This window comes from Bos grunniens, chromosome 1, assembly GCF_055505025.1.
Source record: "Bos grunniens cultivar Pamir isolate PY7600 chromosome 1, Bosgru_T2T1.0, whole genome shotgun sequence".
Classification (NCBI taxonomy): Eukaryota; Metazoa; Chordata; class Mammalia; order Artiodactyla; family Bovidae; genus Bos; species Bos grunniens.
In genome coordinates, this window is record NC_141165.1 from 153,894,655 (window position 1) to 153,911,431 (window position 16,777).

General features: G+C 46.2%; 1 protein-coding gene across 2 annotated transcripts in view; it reads left to right on the forward strand.

Annotated features, from left to right (window-relative positions):
* HUNK (hormonally up-regulated Neu-associated kinase) overlaps positions 1-16,777 on the forward strand; it is a 132,539-nt gene that overhangs the window by 70,178 nt on the left and 45,584 nt on the right. For both annotated transcript variants that reach the window (XM_086413136.1, XM_086413148.1), the window contains exon 5: positions 14,050-14,177. In XM_086413136.1, the coding sequence (XP_086269262.1) occupies positions 14,050-14,177 (128 nt within the window). The remainder of the gene's footprint in view (positions 1-14,049; positions 14,178-16,777) is intronic.

Sequence of the window (16,777 nt, forward strand, 5' to 3'; positions counted from 1 at the left end):
GAGGGTGCCTGTGTGCAGAGGGTGCCTGTGTGCAGAGGGTGCCTGTGTGCAGAGGGTGCCGTATGCAGAGGGTGCCTGTGTGCAGAGGGTGCCTGTGTGCAGAGGGTGCTGTGTGCAGAGGGTGCCTGTGAGCAGAGGGTGCCTGTGGGCAGAGGGTACCTGTGGGCAGAGGATGCCATGTGCAGAGGGTGCTTTGTATAGCTGACTCACGGGGGACCCCTGGGGCAGGGGAGTGGTAGTAGGAAGCAGAGGCAAAGGGTGCTTCCTCTTTGAGGTGCCCTGGGTGATTGCTACTCACAGACTCTTTTTATGCTGTGCCCAGACGGGCCTCAGAATCCTTCTCAACACAGTCCTCCAGGCAGCCAACCTCAGTGGATGAGTCAATACATAGGTGAAATCCATTCATGCCCTCCTAAGTATCTGGCATGTCATCTGCCCTTAATAGTTATTTATGTATCAAGGGGGGCTTCCCAGGTGGCTCAGCAGTAAAGAACCCGTCTGCCAGTGCAGGAGCCACAGGAGATGCGGGTTCAATCCCTCGGTCGGAAAGATCCCCTGGAGGAAGAAAGAAACGGCAACCCACTCCACTCTTCTTGCCTGGAGAATCCCATGGACAGAGGAGCCTGGCAGTCTACAGTTTGTGTGGGGTTACAAAGAGTCAGACATGACTGAGTGACTGAGCACGCATGTGCACATGTATGAATGGGTGAATATGAAAGTCTGAGTCTATAATCACTCTCTTTCCTCAGCATTTAAGGAATTATTTATGCTAAATGGAAAGCTTTGAGAGGAATAGTTTGTGAAACAAAAAACAAAACAAAATGAAATAACAAACCCCCTCCCTCCAAAAAAATACCCAAAACAAACCACATGGACAGTGGGTAGTCTGAAAGACCAGGGGTTCAGGGGTGTCACAGAACTGTGGTGATAGGGACTGGGCTGGGTGACAGCAATCAAAGGGAAGGAGAGCTTGGAGAGGAGGTGACAGTTTGCTCCTGGGGTCCTGCTCTCGAAGGCGCTGGACAGTACAGCGTCATCACTGGTCGTCATGGTGACGAAGATTGGCCTGTGTAAACGGGACCCTTTCTGGCCCATGACTAACAAAACAGGCATCTCCGCAAAGTCTAGAACTGCTGGTGGAAGGAAGGAAGGAAGGAAGGAGCCTGTGGCTGTCAGAGCTGTAGGAGACCACCTGGCCTTATAACTGCCTGGGGCCTCTTGTCCTCTCCTGGGAACTCTGAAACGGAGACTGATTATTTATCTTGTGTGTAGAAAGGAAAATGAAGTATATGGACACTAAGGGAGAAAGGGGGAGTGGGGTGGATTGGGAGATCAGGACTGACACTTAACACATGATTGATAGGTGTGTGTGTCAGTTGCTCAGTCACGTCCGACTCTTTGCAACCCCCATAGACTGTAGCCGGCCAGGCTCCTCTGTCCATGGGATTCTCCAGGCAAGAATACTGGAGTGGGCTGCCATGCCCTTCTTCAGAGAATCTTACCCACCCTGGGATCGAACCTGGGTATGCTGCGTCTCCTGTGTTGGGAGGGGGATTCTTTACTACTAGTGCCACCCGATGCTATGTATAAAATAGACAACTGATGGGAACCTAGAGTATAGCACAGGGGACCCTGCTTAATGCACTGTGGTGACCTGAACGGGAAGGAGATCCAGAAACGAGGGGATATATGTGTACATATAGCTAATTCATTTTGCTGTACAGTAGAAACTGACGCAACGTTGTAAAGCAACTACAGTCAAATAAAAATTAACTTTTAAAAACGAAAATGAAAAGCACAGGCTGCAAAAGGATCCTAGGGTGAGTATTAAGCTCAGACTTTGTTCCTGCCCCTTCTTCTGAGTCCCTGGACCCTGGAAAGGAATCCACGTTTAGTGACCATTTTAGATGCTCCCCTTCTTAGTTTTGGGGCCCCGGGATTAAAATAAAGGGACTTGGGCCATTGCCACCTGCTGTGTGTGTCCACATCCGTCCAGTGGCTCCATCCAGGCGGAGGTGAAGCTTCAGAAGAAACTGCAGAAGAAACAGAGATGACCCGAGACTAGGATGCCTGGACCCTCGCCTCCCTCTTCCACCCTTGCTGCTGGCAGGACTGTGTCTGGGGCAGTGGGGCACTTCTCTGCTAACTTCCACTTAATTGCATTTTTCTTTTTTTTTTAAGATGATGATGTGTAACTGAAAGCTCTTGAAAGCTCTCATCAGGCCTCATTCTTGGTCATGATGCTGTCAAGCAATGTACACGAAAGCCTTTGATAAGTGATTATGTACTTTACAGACTCTGGGCTTCAGTTGATCCTGGCAATGCTCTGGAGGCCCATGGGGGATGTCCAGGTAGACCAGAAACCCCAGCCCCCTGAGTCCTTTGTTTTGGTCTCCAACATGGGGGGTCAAGGTGGAATAAATTCTCACCCTTGCTCAGCCACCAAGGACCATGTTTTGCTCTTTCTAGAAACCAGGTTTTCCCAGAGCAACTCTGTGTTAGCTGACTCCCTGAAACGTTCCCTAGGGGGATGAGACCCCCATGATCCACACCTCATTCACAGGGATGCTATAAACTAGGCCCTTTTTAGAAGCTGTTGATAAAGCTTAAAAAAACAATAGGAAGCCATGTGAGCCACATGCTGGCTTATGAGAGATTTGTTCATTCGGCACATATTTGTGGAGCCAGGCACTGGGCCGAATTCCGAGTGCACGACAGTCTGTGCGACTCCTGTAATGATCGTGGTTAACCCTTGCGTACCTCCCTCTGAGTGTCGGGCAGTGTTCAAGGGCTTTGCGTGTTTTAGCTTATCTCATCTCGTCTGCCTCAGAAGTCTTCGGGAGAATGCTGTGTTGTCCCACTTTGCAGATGAGGACACTGAGGCGTGAAGAGCTGTAGACACTTGCCCAGATAACACAGCTGATGGGTGATGGGGCCAGGATGGGCCACGGTGGTTTGCCTCTAGAGTTTTGCCTTTAATCGTCACTCTCTACTGCTTCTGCCATGTAGCCCTTCCTCTTGTAGGATTCTAGTGGGGCAGGCAGGCAGTTTTTTAAAAGCTGTAAATTCACTGCAGTAGCCTCTCTGGAGGAAGTGGGAGGGCTGCAGGGAACAAGGATGGGGGTGGCCTCTTGAGAAGACCTCAAAGCCAAATCTGAGGATGAGAAGAATCAGCTATGAGCGGAAGAAGATGTGGGCAGAGGCTCCAGGCAGGACAGAACAGGATGTGTGAAGGCCGTAGCGTGGGAAGGAGTGGGAAGGGGTGTGAATTTTGCCCTAAAGGAAGGGAGAGGCTATGGGACAGTTGTAAAGAGATGCAAAACAAATTGTTATGGATTGATTGTGTCTCTCCAGAGAAAGACATATATGAGAGTCCTAACCTCCAGGACCTCAGAATATGACCTTACTTAGAGATGGGGTCTTGAATGAGTTGAATGAGGTCATTAGGATGGGCTCTGTTCCAATAGGACTGTGTCCTCATATAAAGCGGACATTTAGATCCAGGGAGACACAGGGAGAAGGCCATGTGACGATGAAGGCAGGGACCCGGGTGACCCATCTGCGTCAAGGAACCGCAGATGGCCAACAAACCAGCAGAGGCCCAGGGGGCCTCGGGAAACAGACCCTCCCTCACTGCCCGCAGGGAACACCAACCCCGCCGACACCTTCAGCTCAGACTCCGAGCCTCCAAAATTGTGAGATGATAAATTTCTGTTATTTAAACTCTGCCCTCTCGGGAAAGGTCAAAGGTGAGTGAAAACTTAACGGTCCAGATCCCAAGAGCCAATCTCCTCCCAAGTGTGAAATATTTCCTTTATTAAGTCAAGTGTACTACCTGGCAGATGAACTGGACGAGCTGAAGTCTTGGTCATCCCTCATCCCCGCCCCACAGTGGACTGTAAACCTCCATCAGCCCCCCCAAGAGAGGTCATCAGATGGTCAAATCATAAAACAGAAGTCTCAGTCCTTGCTGTGCCCCATAGGCAACGTATTACTGGCTCTGTGAAAACCAGGAAGCAAAGAAACCCCCCAGTATGTAGAACTTCGTTCACATGATTGTGGAAAGGTCCCTGGAGTAAGAGAGGGTTAGCCTTGCTGCAGAAATACTTTTTGAGAGTCCTCTGAGTCACATTTGCTTGTGTCTGTTTGGGCAAAACAGATGGCCCAATGGTGAAGCCAGGGTCAGGAGGAGAGATATTTTCTACCCCTTGATGGAAAGAGTAACATGGAATTTGTGGTTATTTTAAAAAATGGAACACACTTATCTACTGCTATCTACAATCTGCCTGTAATGCAGGAGACTTGGGCGATGCCAGTTTGATCCCTGGATCAGGAAGATCCTCTGGAGTAGGAAATGGCAACCCACCCCAGTATCCTTGCCTGGAAAATTCTGTAGATAGACAAGAGGAAACTGGCGAGCTATAGGCCATGGGGTCACAAAGAATCGGACACGACTGAGCACGTGCGCAAAAACATGTTCTGCTGCAGACTGAATGGTGTCTCCCTCAAATGCATATGTTAAACCACTCACTCCCAATGTGATGGTATTCAGAGATGGAGCCTTTGGGAGGTCTTGAGGGTGGAGACTTCATGATGGCACTGGTGTTCTTTTGAGAAGAGCTTGCTTAGTCTCTCTCATGGGAGGACACAGAGAGAAGGCTGCTGCTGCTGCTGCTAAGTCACTTCAGTCGTGTTCGACTCTGTGCGACCCCACAGACGGCAGCCCACCAGGCTCCTCTATCCCTGGGATTCTCCAGGCAAGAACACTGGAGTGGGTTGCCATTTCCTTCTCCAATGCATGCATGCATGCTAAGGCGCTTCAGCTATGTCTGACTCTGTGCGACCCTATGGACAGCAGGCCACCAGCCTCCTCTGTCCACGGGATTCTCTAGGCAACAAAACTGGAGTGGGTTGCCATTTCCTTCTCCAAGGTGGCTGTCTACAAGCCAGGAAAAGAAACTTCAGTGGAACTTGACCACGCTGGCATCCGGATCCAGACGTCTAGCCTCCAGAACTGTGAGAAAATTAACTTCTGGTGGTTAAACCACCCCTTCGGGTTATGGTAGTCAAGCTAAGACACTTGCTTATAGGTGACCTAGAAGTCTCACCTTTAAACCAATAAAGCATGTCAGAAGACACTGTGCAGAGATCAAATGTGGCTGCTCAGGTGGGTTAAATTCAAGAAGGCATCAGGGACTTCCCTGGCAGTTCAGTGGTTGAGATTTTGCCATTCAATGCACGGGGTCCAGGTTCAGCCCCTGGTTGGGGAGGTAAGATCCCACAGGGCTCATAGCCAAGAAACCAAAACATAAAACAGAAGCAGTATTGTAACAAAAAATTCAATAAAGACTTAAAAAATGGCCCACATAAAAATTTTTTTTTTTTTAAGAGAGGCATCAGAGGAGAGTTTAATCTGCTTCTGAGGGATGAAGTAGTTTGTCAGGTGGAGAAGAGGAGGAGAAACTTTCCAGGCAGAGGGAACAGTTGAGCAAAGGCAGGAAGGTATAAAAAGCCTGATTCCTTCTGCTCTTAATCTTGGAGAAAACACAACTTCAGAGCCTTCTTCAAGAGATTAATTTCCCAGCACTTTGGGGCGTTGTGTCTGAGATGCTGGGTAGGTTTCTATTTGGTGCCCACAGCTTGGCTGGCAGCACTGGAAATGGAAAGCCCAGAGAGGATTTAATTTGAAAGGCTGTTTAACAAAATTGGAAGTGGGGCCAGTTTTCTCCCTGGTCAGACACTGTTATTACAAAGCACCCCTCTTTATAGCTCTGAAACAACAGAAGGAAGAGTCCACTTCCAAAACCAAAAGCAAGCTCCCATCTCCAGACGTGGTTTTTTTGTGTGACCTTGACAGGTAGATGGGGCCTTTCTTTAAGACTTCTGACACTGGTTCAGGAAGAAAACCAGCTTGTCATTCAAGAAAACCGTGGGAAAGAAAACTCTTCCCCACCAAAGGGGCCCCTAGGAGACTCCTCCTCTAGTGAACCAGGAATTAACAATGGAAATGGAAAATGGTGAGCATGTGGACGGTGACTGCCACCCTGAATTAAAAGATGCTTGTTCCTTGGAAGGAAAGCTATGACCATCCTACAAAGCATATTAAAAAGCAGAGACTTCCCTTTTCCAACAAAGATCCATTTAGTCAATGTTAGGATTTTTCCAGTAGTCATGTACAGATGTGAGAGTTTGACCATAAAGAAGATTCTCCATTGTAAGTCCTGCTCAGGAAGCCTCAGGTCTCACTTTGGGTTATAAGAATCAATAGCATTTATCATCCTGGAGATTCAGCCTAAACTGAGAGAGAAAAAAAGGGGGGGTCCCATTTTTAATATCCTATTACATATAATATACAAGCTGGCTTAGCAATAAGCCGTATTTATAGGGTCTTAAAATTCTGAAAGAGATGGGAATACCAGACCACCTGATCTGCCTCTTGAGAAATTTGTATGCAGGTCAGAAAGCAACAGTTAGAACTGGACATGGAACAACAGACTGGTTCCAAATAGGAAAAGGAGTTCGTCAAGGCTGTATATTGTCACCCTGTTTATTTAACTTATATGCAGAGTACATCATGAGAAACGCTGGACTGGAAGAAACACAAACTGGAATCAAGATTGCCGGGAGAAATATCAATAACCTCAGATATGCAGATGACACCACCCTTATGGCAGAAAGTGAAGAGGAACTCAAAAGCCTCTTGATGAAAGTGAAAGTGGAGAGTGAAAAAGTTGGCTTAAAACTCAACATTCAGAAAATGAAGATCATGGCATCTGGTCCCACCACTTTATGGGAAATAGATGGGGAAACAGTGGAAACAGTGTCAGACTTTATTTTTCTGGGCTCCAAAATCACTGCAGATAGTGACTGCAGCCATGAAATTAAAAGACGCTTACTCCTTGGAAGGAAAGTTATGACCAACCTAGATAGCATATTCAAAAGCAGAGACATTACTTTGCCAACAAAGGTTCGTCTAGTCAAGGCTATGGTTTTTCCTGTGGTCATATATGGATGTGAGAGTTGGACTGTGAAGAATGCTGAGTGCTGAAGAATTGCTTCTTTTGAATTGTGGTGTTGGAGAGGACTCTTGAGAGTCCCTTGGACTGCAAGGAGATCCAACCAGTCCATTCTGAAGGAGATCAGCCCGGGGATTTCTTTGGAAGGAATGATGCTAAAACTGACACTCCAGTACTTTGGCCACCTCACGTGAAGAGTTGACTCATTGGAAAAGACCCTGATGCTGGGAGGGATTGGGGGCAGGAGGAGAAGGGGACAACAGAGGATGAGATGGCTGGATGACATCACTGACTCGATGGGCGTGAGTCTGGGTGAACTCCGGGAGTTGGTGATGGACAGGGAGGCCTGGCGTGCTGCTATTCATGGGGTCACAAAGAGTCGGACACGACTGAGCGACTGATCTGATCTAATAGGGTCTTAATTATGAGTGCTGATGAACTGATGCTCTCAAATTGTGGTGCTGGAGAAGACTCTTGACAGTCCTTGAACAACAAGGAGATCAAACCAATCAATCCTAAAGGAAATCAACCCTGACTATTCATTGGAAAGACTGATGCTGAAGCTGAAGCTCCAGTACTTTGTCCACCTGATGCGAAGAACTGACTCACTGAAAGAGACCCTGATGCTGGGAAAGACTGAGGGCAGGAGGAGAAGGGGGTGACAGAGGTTGAGACGGTTAGATAGCGTCACTGACTTAATGGACATAAATTTAAGCAAACTCTGGGAGATAGCAGAGGACAGAGGAGCCTGGCATGCTGCAGTCCATGAGGTCACAAAGAGTCAGAATACAACTTAGTGACTGAACAACAGCAACATCTTGGGGAATTCCCATTATTTTCAACAGTCAATGTTTTTGTGTTTGGACCATATACGAATATCTCTAAAATAATTCACTTCTTCCCTTTAATCTATATGAATCAAATATCTATATCTTTATCTCCAATGAATTTTGAAATTTCAGAGACAAAAACTAAATGTTCATTCTGTTGCAGTGAACCTTTTTTTACTGTTGACTGGCTTTTCCTCGAAGGGGCATAAATGCTAATTAAAAAAAAACTTGAATGCAGATATACTTTTTAAATGAAAAGAATCAAAACTAACTTAATTTTCAAAATATTACAGTGCTCTCTGGAGAACTCTGGAGAGTATCTAAGGGTAGGGAAAAGGAGAATGGAGAGTTCTGTCCCCCAGAGATTGAGAATACAACACTTTTTTCACCAAAGCTGCTCTTGGCTCTTATGGGGCCATCTGGAGTGGGGGAAGCATTTGTGTGAAGACCTGGAGCTTAGTTGAGTGCCCTGCACAAATATCTAGGCCATCTTCCCAGGCACACTGAGTGGGAAAAATCTGTCCCAGTGCTGTCCTTTTGGGTAGACAAGTTGGCTGAGGGGCGCCGTCTTGTTTCTAGTTCTATCCCCGTGTAGACCTAGGCTTTCAGGAGGAAGAGCTGGAGAATTCGTTTCAATCCCCAGAACTGTTTTGTAAAAGTACACCAGACACCACCAGCTACTTCCAGGACTCAAATCTGGAAGGATAGCATTTTGTCTCCATTCAGGCTCCCTTCAAATGAAAGATGGCAGGAGAAACAGGCAGAAAGAATAACCTGATGACTTCTTTTGGGTAGTTTAGAGCTTTTGCCTTTTTTTTTTTTTTGGATCAGAGAAAGGTTCATTGCAAGGCCATGCAAAGAGATGAGGTGGCTTATGCCCTAAAAAGCCTTGAGCTCCCCAAAGGGTTTTGGCAAAGAATTTTTAAAAGCTAGGTGAGGGAGGAGGGATTCCTCGGGTTACATGCACATTGACTTTTAGAAGAGAAACTTTCTTTAGCTTCAGAGATTTTTCAGTTACAAAATCCAAGACTTTTTGTTTTTGGAGCTAGCATGCACACTTAGAAGAGAAGAGGGAAGAAAGGAAAAGAAGGGGGGGGAAGTCTTAAAATCCACAAGAAAATAATCTTTTGCTGAACACAGACCATATAATGCTGTAGTAGTGAACTTCGTGATTTTCCAAATGGATGGATCTGTTCCCACTCTATTTTTAAGACCTTAAATTGGAGGTTGTACTGAAAGCTGATACTGAAATGTGGAAGGCTATTGCTTTTAGGCAGAGAATTATTTTTAATTTTTATGAGGCAGTTTCTTTCTCGAAGAATCACACGGAAGCAAGGCATGTCAGCTGAAGGTTCTCTCAGCTTCCCTCTGGTGTAAGCTGAGCTGCCCACCTGCCCTGTAAGAACCAGTATTCACTCCCTCCCTGACACCACAGCTCTGCAAATTACTTTGTCTCTTTTTGTTAAAGTTGCTGGTTGACTTCTCCAGGGACCTGAGCCCCTCGGTCTTTCCTTTCGGAGATGCCAAGTGATACCCTAGCTTTCCCTCCAGGGAGTATTTTTGTGTATTAGACTAAATATCAGGACCACTACTTGGCTCCTAATCTTTTAAAAAAATTATTTTCATTTATTTATTTTGCTGCATTGGGTCTTGATTGTGTCGCAAGGGCTGTAGAGTGCCGGCTACAGTAGTTCCAGCGCATGAGGTCTCTAGTTGTGGCCCACGGGCTTAGTTGCCCTTTGGCATGTGGGATCTTAGTTCCCTGACCAGGGACTGAACCCGAGTCCCCTTCATCGCATGGCAAGTTCTTAACCACTGGACCATCAGGGATGTCCCCTGGCCCCTGGTTTAATCCCAAAGATTCCACGTCTACTTTTCCCGGGACCCCTTCCTCTCTTCTTGCAGCTACCCTTCTGGTGCACTTTTTCTTTCTCTTTTGACATCAGAGTATTCCACCCAGTCAGTGTCTCTGGATTGGCTTGCATATGTTGGTGACTCACCCTTATTTCTCTCTGTTTGGAAGCCTTGAATTTTATTTCTTGTTGGCCTCCTTTGGGCTTCCCTGGTGACTCAGTGGTAAAGAATCTGCCTGCAATGCAGGAGATGTGGGTTCGATCCCTGGGTCTGGAAAATCCCCTGGAGGAAGAGATGGCAACCCATATCCAGTATTATCCCATGGACAGAGGAGCCTGGTGGGCTATGGTCCATGGGAATGCAGAGTCGGACATGACTGAGTGACTGAGCACGCACGCAGGTCGCCCTCCTTCGTCCCGACATCTCGTTACTTTCTTTCAAACTCTTTGTGGTTCTTGGGGGCCCCATGTCTGCCAGGGAGAAGCGAGAAAGCCCCTGGGCCATGTTTCAAAAGACACATCAGGAAATTCTGAACGTGTTTTGAAACTTCTACTAATTCTGTGGGATTATGGAGGTTTATACACTGCATTCCACATTTCTCCCTTGGTATTCTCACATCCTTCCGAAATGTCAAAGGGGCTAGATTTTCCTTATCCAGATATTAAACATGTATGAAAACTCTAGGGGAGGGGGATTAAGATGCTCAGTCTGGTTTCCCTTTTCAAATGTACTGCGGCCATAGGACTATTAATGTAGATTTCCATTATTATTTGGCAATAGGGTACAAATATAATTGTAGCTTTTTGTCTCTTGTTTTTAAAAAGTTTTGTGATGAAACAATAGGTCACATTTATCAAGTACTAAGATTATGTCAGGCATGGCATTCAGTACTTTCTGTGGCTTAGTTCATTTGACCCTGATACGACCTGAGATGTAGGGTCTATTATTATCCATATTTTATAGGTAAAAGATGCTGGATAGAGAGCTGGGTCTTCTTTACAGATTTATGATGGTTTTTGTTGATGATAAACTTCTCCGAGAGAAGTGAAACCTGAGGTCAGTTTGGTCAAAGAAGCAGTTTGTTGTTGTTTAGTTGCTGAGTCGTGTTGACTCTTTGTGGCCCCTTGGACTGTAGCCCTCCAGGTTCCTCTGTCCATGGCATTCTCCAGGCAAGAATACTGGAGTGGGTTGCCATGCCCTTCTCCAGAGGATCATCCTGACCCAGGGATCAAACCTGAGTCTCCTGCATGGCAGGCAGGTTCTTTACCGTTTGAGCCACTAGGGAAGCCTACTACATGGATTGAGTATCAAAAAAACCACCTGCGGGAAAAATAATTTTGTTTAAGTACCAGACTCTTCAGCTTTAGATATGAGTGTCAGAGTGAGAATTAATGCATACCGAGGTGAGTGGGGACAGGACTGGCTGGTCCCACAGATGACGGGTAGGAGTTGTAGACTCCGGCTCAGTATTTGAAGCCCTTGCCCATGCGTAGTGTTGCCCTGAATGGCCTGAGCTGCCTTAGGGGGCTGGAAGAGCTTGACTCTGAAGCTTCACTGGGGTCCCCAACAACAACCTTGTGGAGTGTCCCATGGGATTTCCATCCCCAAGAGCCATGTGTCCAAGACCCCTTTAAATGCACAAATGGTACAATTTGGAGGGCCCTCTTAGCTTTCTCGCTTTATCAGCCTCCAAGAATCCTCCAAGCAAGGATGGTTGGCTCTGCCTCAAATGTATCCACAGTGCAGCAGTGCATTGAAGGTTCTCAAACAGGTTAGTTCCCCTAATCCCCTTTTCCTCTGCCGCCAGACTACCTCTCCTCCCGGCTTCCTGGCTTCTGTTATATCGCCACCATCGTCCGGCTTTCCACGCTGCGTCTTGGCGTCTCCCCTTCAAACGTCCCTATTGCTAATTTTCTCCTCTCTCTTTCTACCATATGCTGTCCCTCCCGTTCAGAACTTAATGAACAACGTGCCTCAGTCTGCTGGTCCCCATTCTGAGCCCCTTTCACCCACTTCATGCCAGATGACTGCTCTGCAAATTATTTGGCCACAGAAAGTTTATCCACCCAACATCTAGTCTTGTCTTGAGGATGGTGTTCCACTAAGCACACACAGGGAAATGCTGCTTTAAACAGTGCTGGATATGCTTTGTTCATTCTTACCTGCATTTCCTTTTTAAGAATTTAAATATTTATTTAGTTATTTATTTTGGCTGTGCTGGGTTGTTGTTGCTGAGCGGGTGGGGGCTACTGTCGTTGCGGTGCACAGGCTTCTCATTGCAGAAAGCAGACCCCAGGGCACTCAGGCTTCGGTGGTTGCAGCGAGTGGGTTCCATAGTTGTGGCACATTGACTTGGTTACCCTGCAGCACGTGGAATCTTCCTGGGTCAGGGATCAAATTGGTGTGCTTTGCATTGCAAGGCAGATTCTTAACCACTGGACCACCAGGGAAGCCCTTTTGTCTCCACTGCTTGGTCCACATAATTTATCCTCGTAACCAGTTGGCCGAGACAGATAAACTCACACACGTATACTTATCCCGAGAGGGCTCCCATCTTCAAGTACTTATTATAGTCATCTCTCTCCCTTAATTGAACTCCTCTGGGGTCCAGAGCCGCAGAGTTCAGCATTTTCTTATCCCCTCGGCACTCACTACTTGAAACACTTGAACTTATTTATTTGTTGATTTGCTGGTTGTCTGCCTTCACCCAGTTCTGAGTCTGAGATGGCAGCTCCTTGTCTGGTGTCCCCTCCGGGGGCCAGCCATCAATACTGCTGCATGAGACTGAGAGCCAGCCTGCAAGCATTGAGAAGTGAATGATGCTGTATCCGTCTCCTTAACTCCACTTCGAGTTACAAAGCAAGAACTGGGTCTTAGCATACGCCTGCAATTCGAGAATGACTTCTAGCCGGAGCCCGTGGATTCTGGACCTGTCCCTCTCCAGAGTGCTGTAATTCAGAGGCACCTCAGTGGAACAGGCCCCACGGGTCTTCATTTCAATCAGTCTCATTGGATTTGTTTTGACTGGAGATCTTGTTGCCTCTTTTTAAAACACTCCCCTGCGCGCTTTTGAGCACTCGAGATCTCGCGGCAGGCCAGGCATTTCACCCCATCAGGAAATCTCATCAAAATGATATTAGGTTTTGCACATCAGGAAAAGAAAAGTCCTCCAAGAGATGTTACTGTTCTCTAGTTTGGTTTTGGCTGTAGGTAGTGAAGCCCATTCGGAAGGCATTTTGACCACATGTGAGCTGGATGGCAGAATCTCCCAATAAAAAATGATACGAAAAATAATAGTGGGAAAGAGATCTCCCTTCCTCCCCACCTCCAAAGGAATTTCTCTAGGTACAGGCCAAAACGGAATTCAAGAGAAGAGTGAAACACCAGTTTGGGTGTGAGACTTCTGTCTCCAAGGGCTGAGTAGTAGCCACACAGGCTGGCCAGACTGTGACTTGCCCTCCCGTGGAGGGTCTTGCTGTGTATGTTTTTGATCTGGCCTCCTCCAGGCTCCACCTCGTAAACTATACTTGAAAACTGCATTATGGCGGAACTACTTTTATTCGAGGTTCCTATTTACACAGGCATTTTTCACATCATTTGGTCTGGACTTCCTTCCAGAAGAAAAGGACATAGTTTCCCCTCCTTATGGGGGTAGCTTCTGAAGCTCTTTATTTACTTTCTAAAAGTTGATTAATTAATTAATTTTTTGGCTGTGCCCCACGGCCCGTGGGATCTTAGTTCCCCGACCAAGGATCAAACCCATGTCCCCTGTAGTGGAAGCATGGAGTCTTACCTCCAGGAAAGTCCCTGAATTTATTCCTTTTTAATTTTTATTTTGGAAGATAGTTGATTTACAATATTGTGATATTGTGTGTGTGCAGCAAAGTGCTTCAGTTATTCAGATACATGGATTCATTCTTTTCCAGATTCTTTCCCATGAGGTTATTACAGAATATTGGGTGGAGTTCCCTGTGCTATAGAGTTGGCCCTTGTTATAGGAGTGTGTGTATGTTAATCCCAAACTCCTAAGTCATCCCCCTACCCCTCCTCTTTGGTAACCCCACGTTTCTTTTCTGAGTCTGTCCCTGTTTTATAAAAATAGGTCATTTGTGTCATCTTGACGCTCTTTAAACCCCTGTTGTCACCACGGTCCGACTCTCCGCAGCTGCGCTTTCGCTCGTGCCTTTCACACCTCCTGTCTCAGCGCAGAGCTGAGCGCTCGAGGAATGGCCGAGCAGCGCCGAGGTGGACGCGGAGGCGGCAGGACCCAGCTTCCCCACGCCCCTGGCCGCTCTGTCTTCTTCCCGGCTCGTCTTCCGGTCTCACGTCTGGTGTGTCTCTCCTTCCAGAGGTGTGAACATGTATGCCATGCTGACCGGGACCCTGCCTTTCACGGTGGAGCCTTTCAGTCTGAGGGCCTTGTACCAGAAGATGGTGGACAAGGAGATGAACCCGCTCCCCGCCCAGCTCTCCACAGGTAATGCACCTGCCGCCCCAGGGTCCAGGGCCGCTCTCCGACCTCCGGAAGCAGTGTGTCTCCTGCAGCTTTGGGGTCTGGACGACCCAGTCACTGCCCTGTCTCTTCCTAGTATGAAAACGAAGTCTCCAGAAACGGTTGGGTTTCCCATCTCTAAGGACACACTTCGCTTCATCGCCTCTGAGTCCTTTCCTTGTCCATTATAATCCCGACCCCCTAACTTCCTCCTTCCTCCTCCTGCACACAGTACACACCTATCAAAAGGATCGTATAGTCTCTCTTGGAAAAATAATTGCAGACTGAATTGTGTTAAAACTCACCTCATTATAATGTTGACTCGGAAAAAAGAAGGTTGATCATCACATTTCTATTGTGTGTTCCTTAGTCAGCTCACTGTAAAGAACTATTAGTTTCATTTGAGTCTGTTCTGAGATTTGTTTAGCAATGTGAGTTTCCAAGTCTGTTCAAAAGCTTTTAAATATATATGGGTTCGGTTACGTGATTAGACCAAATCCTCAGGTGTGTTTGGACATTACTCTCAAACTTTAGCTGGTTCACATTTCAGTAAACAGTTCATATTAAGATTTGGTTTCAGATCCAGGAAATGACTGCAATTTGTTCTCTTGTTTGGTTTGCAATTCACTTCAAGTTCCTGGCCTCCGCTTGGCCTTGATGGTCATTTAATTGGCTCCTTAGAATAAACTCAGCTTCACTGAGATAAGGCATGTGGCCAGAAAAGAAAAAAAGGAGTAATTATTTGATTTCAACTTATGATACATGGTTCAAATATGGCATTTTTGTTTGACTACTATTAGGCTTTTGGTGTGTTTTTTTTTGCTTGAGTTTATAAAGCATCCATGAAGCTGACCTAGAATTTATGCTTGCCAAATGACACCCAAGCTGAAATGCATTCTTCTATAATTATCTAATTAGGTTCATTCTTTCACCTCTGCCGAGGCGTGTTGAATCTCTGGAGGCTGAAAGCAAAGCAGGCATTATGTACTTGGGAAGATGAGTTACGTTTCTGTTGTTATAAAAGGAATAGTTCTGCATTGAGACCTGTAACTCGTGGAGTTAGAAAGGGTGCAAAATGTTGATCAAATTGTTTGGTTTAGGTTTTAGAGCTTGCCAAAATGTTGAAAGTGCTGCAATGGAAGCACATTCATTCGTTCATATTTCACATTTATTCACTTATTCCACAAATTGATCCTGGCATCAACTTGCTGCTAGAGATGTTCTAGGCCCCAGGAAGACAAAACAGTCTCTATCCATGTAGAGCTTACATATCAGCAGAGGAGGCAAAAAATAACAGATAAACACTTGTGATGTTTAGTAGTTTCAGTGTTCTAAAGAAAATTAGAAAGGGGCTTCCCTGGTGACTCCGTGGTAAAGAATCCACCTGCCAACGCAGGAGACACGGGTTCAATCCCTGGTCCGGGATGATCCCACCTGCCTCAAAGCAACTAAGCCCCTACACCACAACTACTGAGCCTGTGCTCTAGAGGTGGAAGCCACAGCTCCTGAGTCCATGCGCCACAGTTCCTGAGTCCATGCACCGCAGCTCCTGAAGCCCACACGCCATAGAACCTCTGCTCCACAAGAAAGACAGGCTTGTGCGCTGCAACTAGAGAAAAGCCTGTGCAGCAATGAAGACCCAGAACAGCCAAAAATAAAGAAGATAAACCAGGATAAGGGGACAGAGAATAAAGATACAGTTGGGTTTTTGTTTGTTTGTTTTTTAGCCACTCAAGGTTTATAAAAAACTTTTTGGTGTGGCATAAGTGTAGACTCATACACAGTTGTGAGAAATCACGCAGAGGTGTGTTTGTGCTTCACCCAGTTCCCCCCGTTGATAGGCTCTCAAGTAACTGCAGTTTAGGGTTGCCACTAGGACGCGATTAAAAGCCATTGGCCGTGTTCGGACGAACGTGCACTTGTGTTGGCGTGTATTGAATTCTCTGCAGTGTCATCACCACATGTGTAGATTCATGTGATAATTAAGTCAAGATATGGAACAATTCCATGACCAGAATTCCTTATCTTACCCTTCTATAGCCTCAGCCAGCTCCCTGCCTCCCACCCTGCCTAACCCCTGGCCACCACTAACCTGTTCTCCAATTCTGTAATTTTGTCTTTTCAAAAATCCAATATATTTGTATCTCTTTTTTTCACTTAGCATAATTCCTTTGGGATCCATCCAAGTCATTTCACACACCAATCCTTTGTTTCTTTTTCTTGCTGAGTAGTGGTCCATGGTATAGATTTACCATAGTGTATATATTTACCCACAGAAGTATATTGAGTTGTTTCCAGATGCTATGAAGGAATCTGCTGTCAATATTTGTATACAGGTTTTGTGAGAACATGTTTTCACTTGCCTGAGTGAAATAGCTGGGTATTATAATAAGCGTATAATTGGTTTTGTAAGCAACTGTGACATTTCTGTTCTGAGTGGCTGTACCACTTTGCGTTCTTTCTAGCAAGGCATGAGTGATCCAGTTTCTCTGCATCCTTGCCAGCATTTGATACTCTCACTTTTTAATTTTAGCCATTCTGATAGGGATATAATGATACCTCATTGTGGTAACAAATAAGATTTA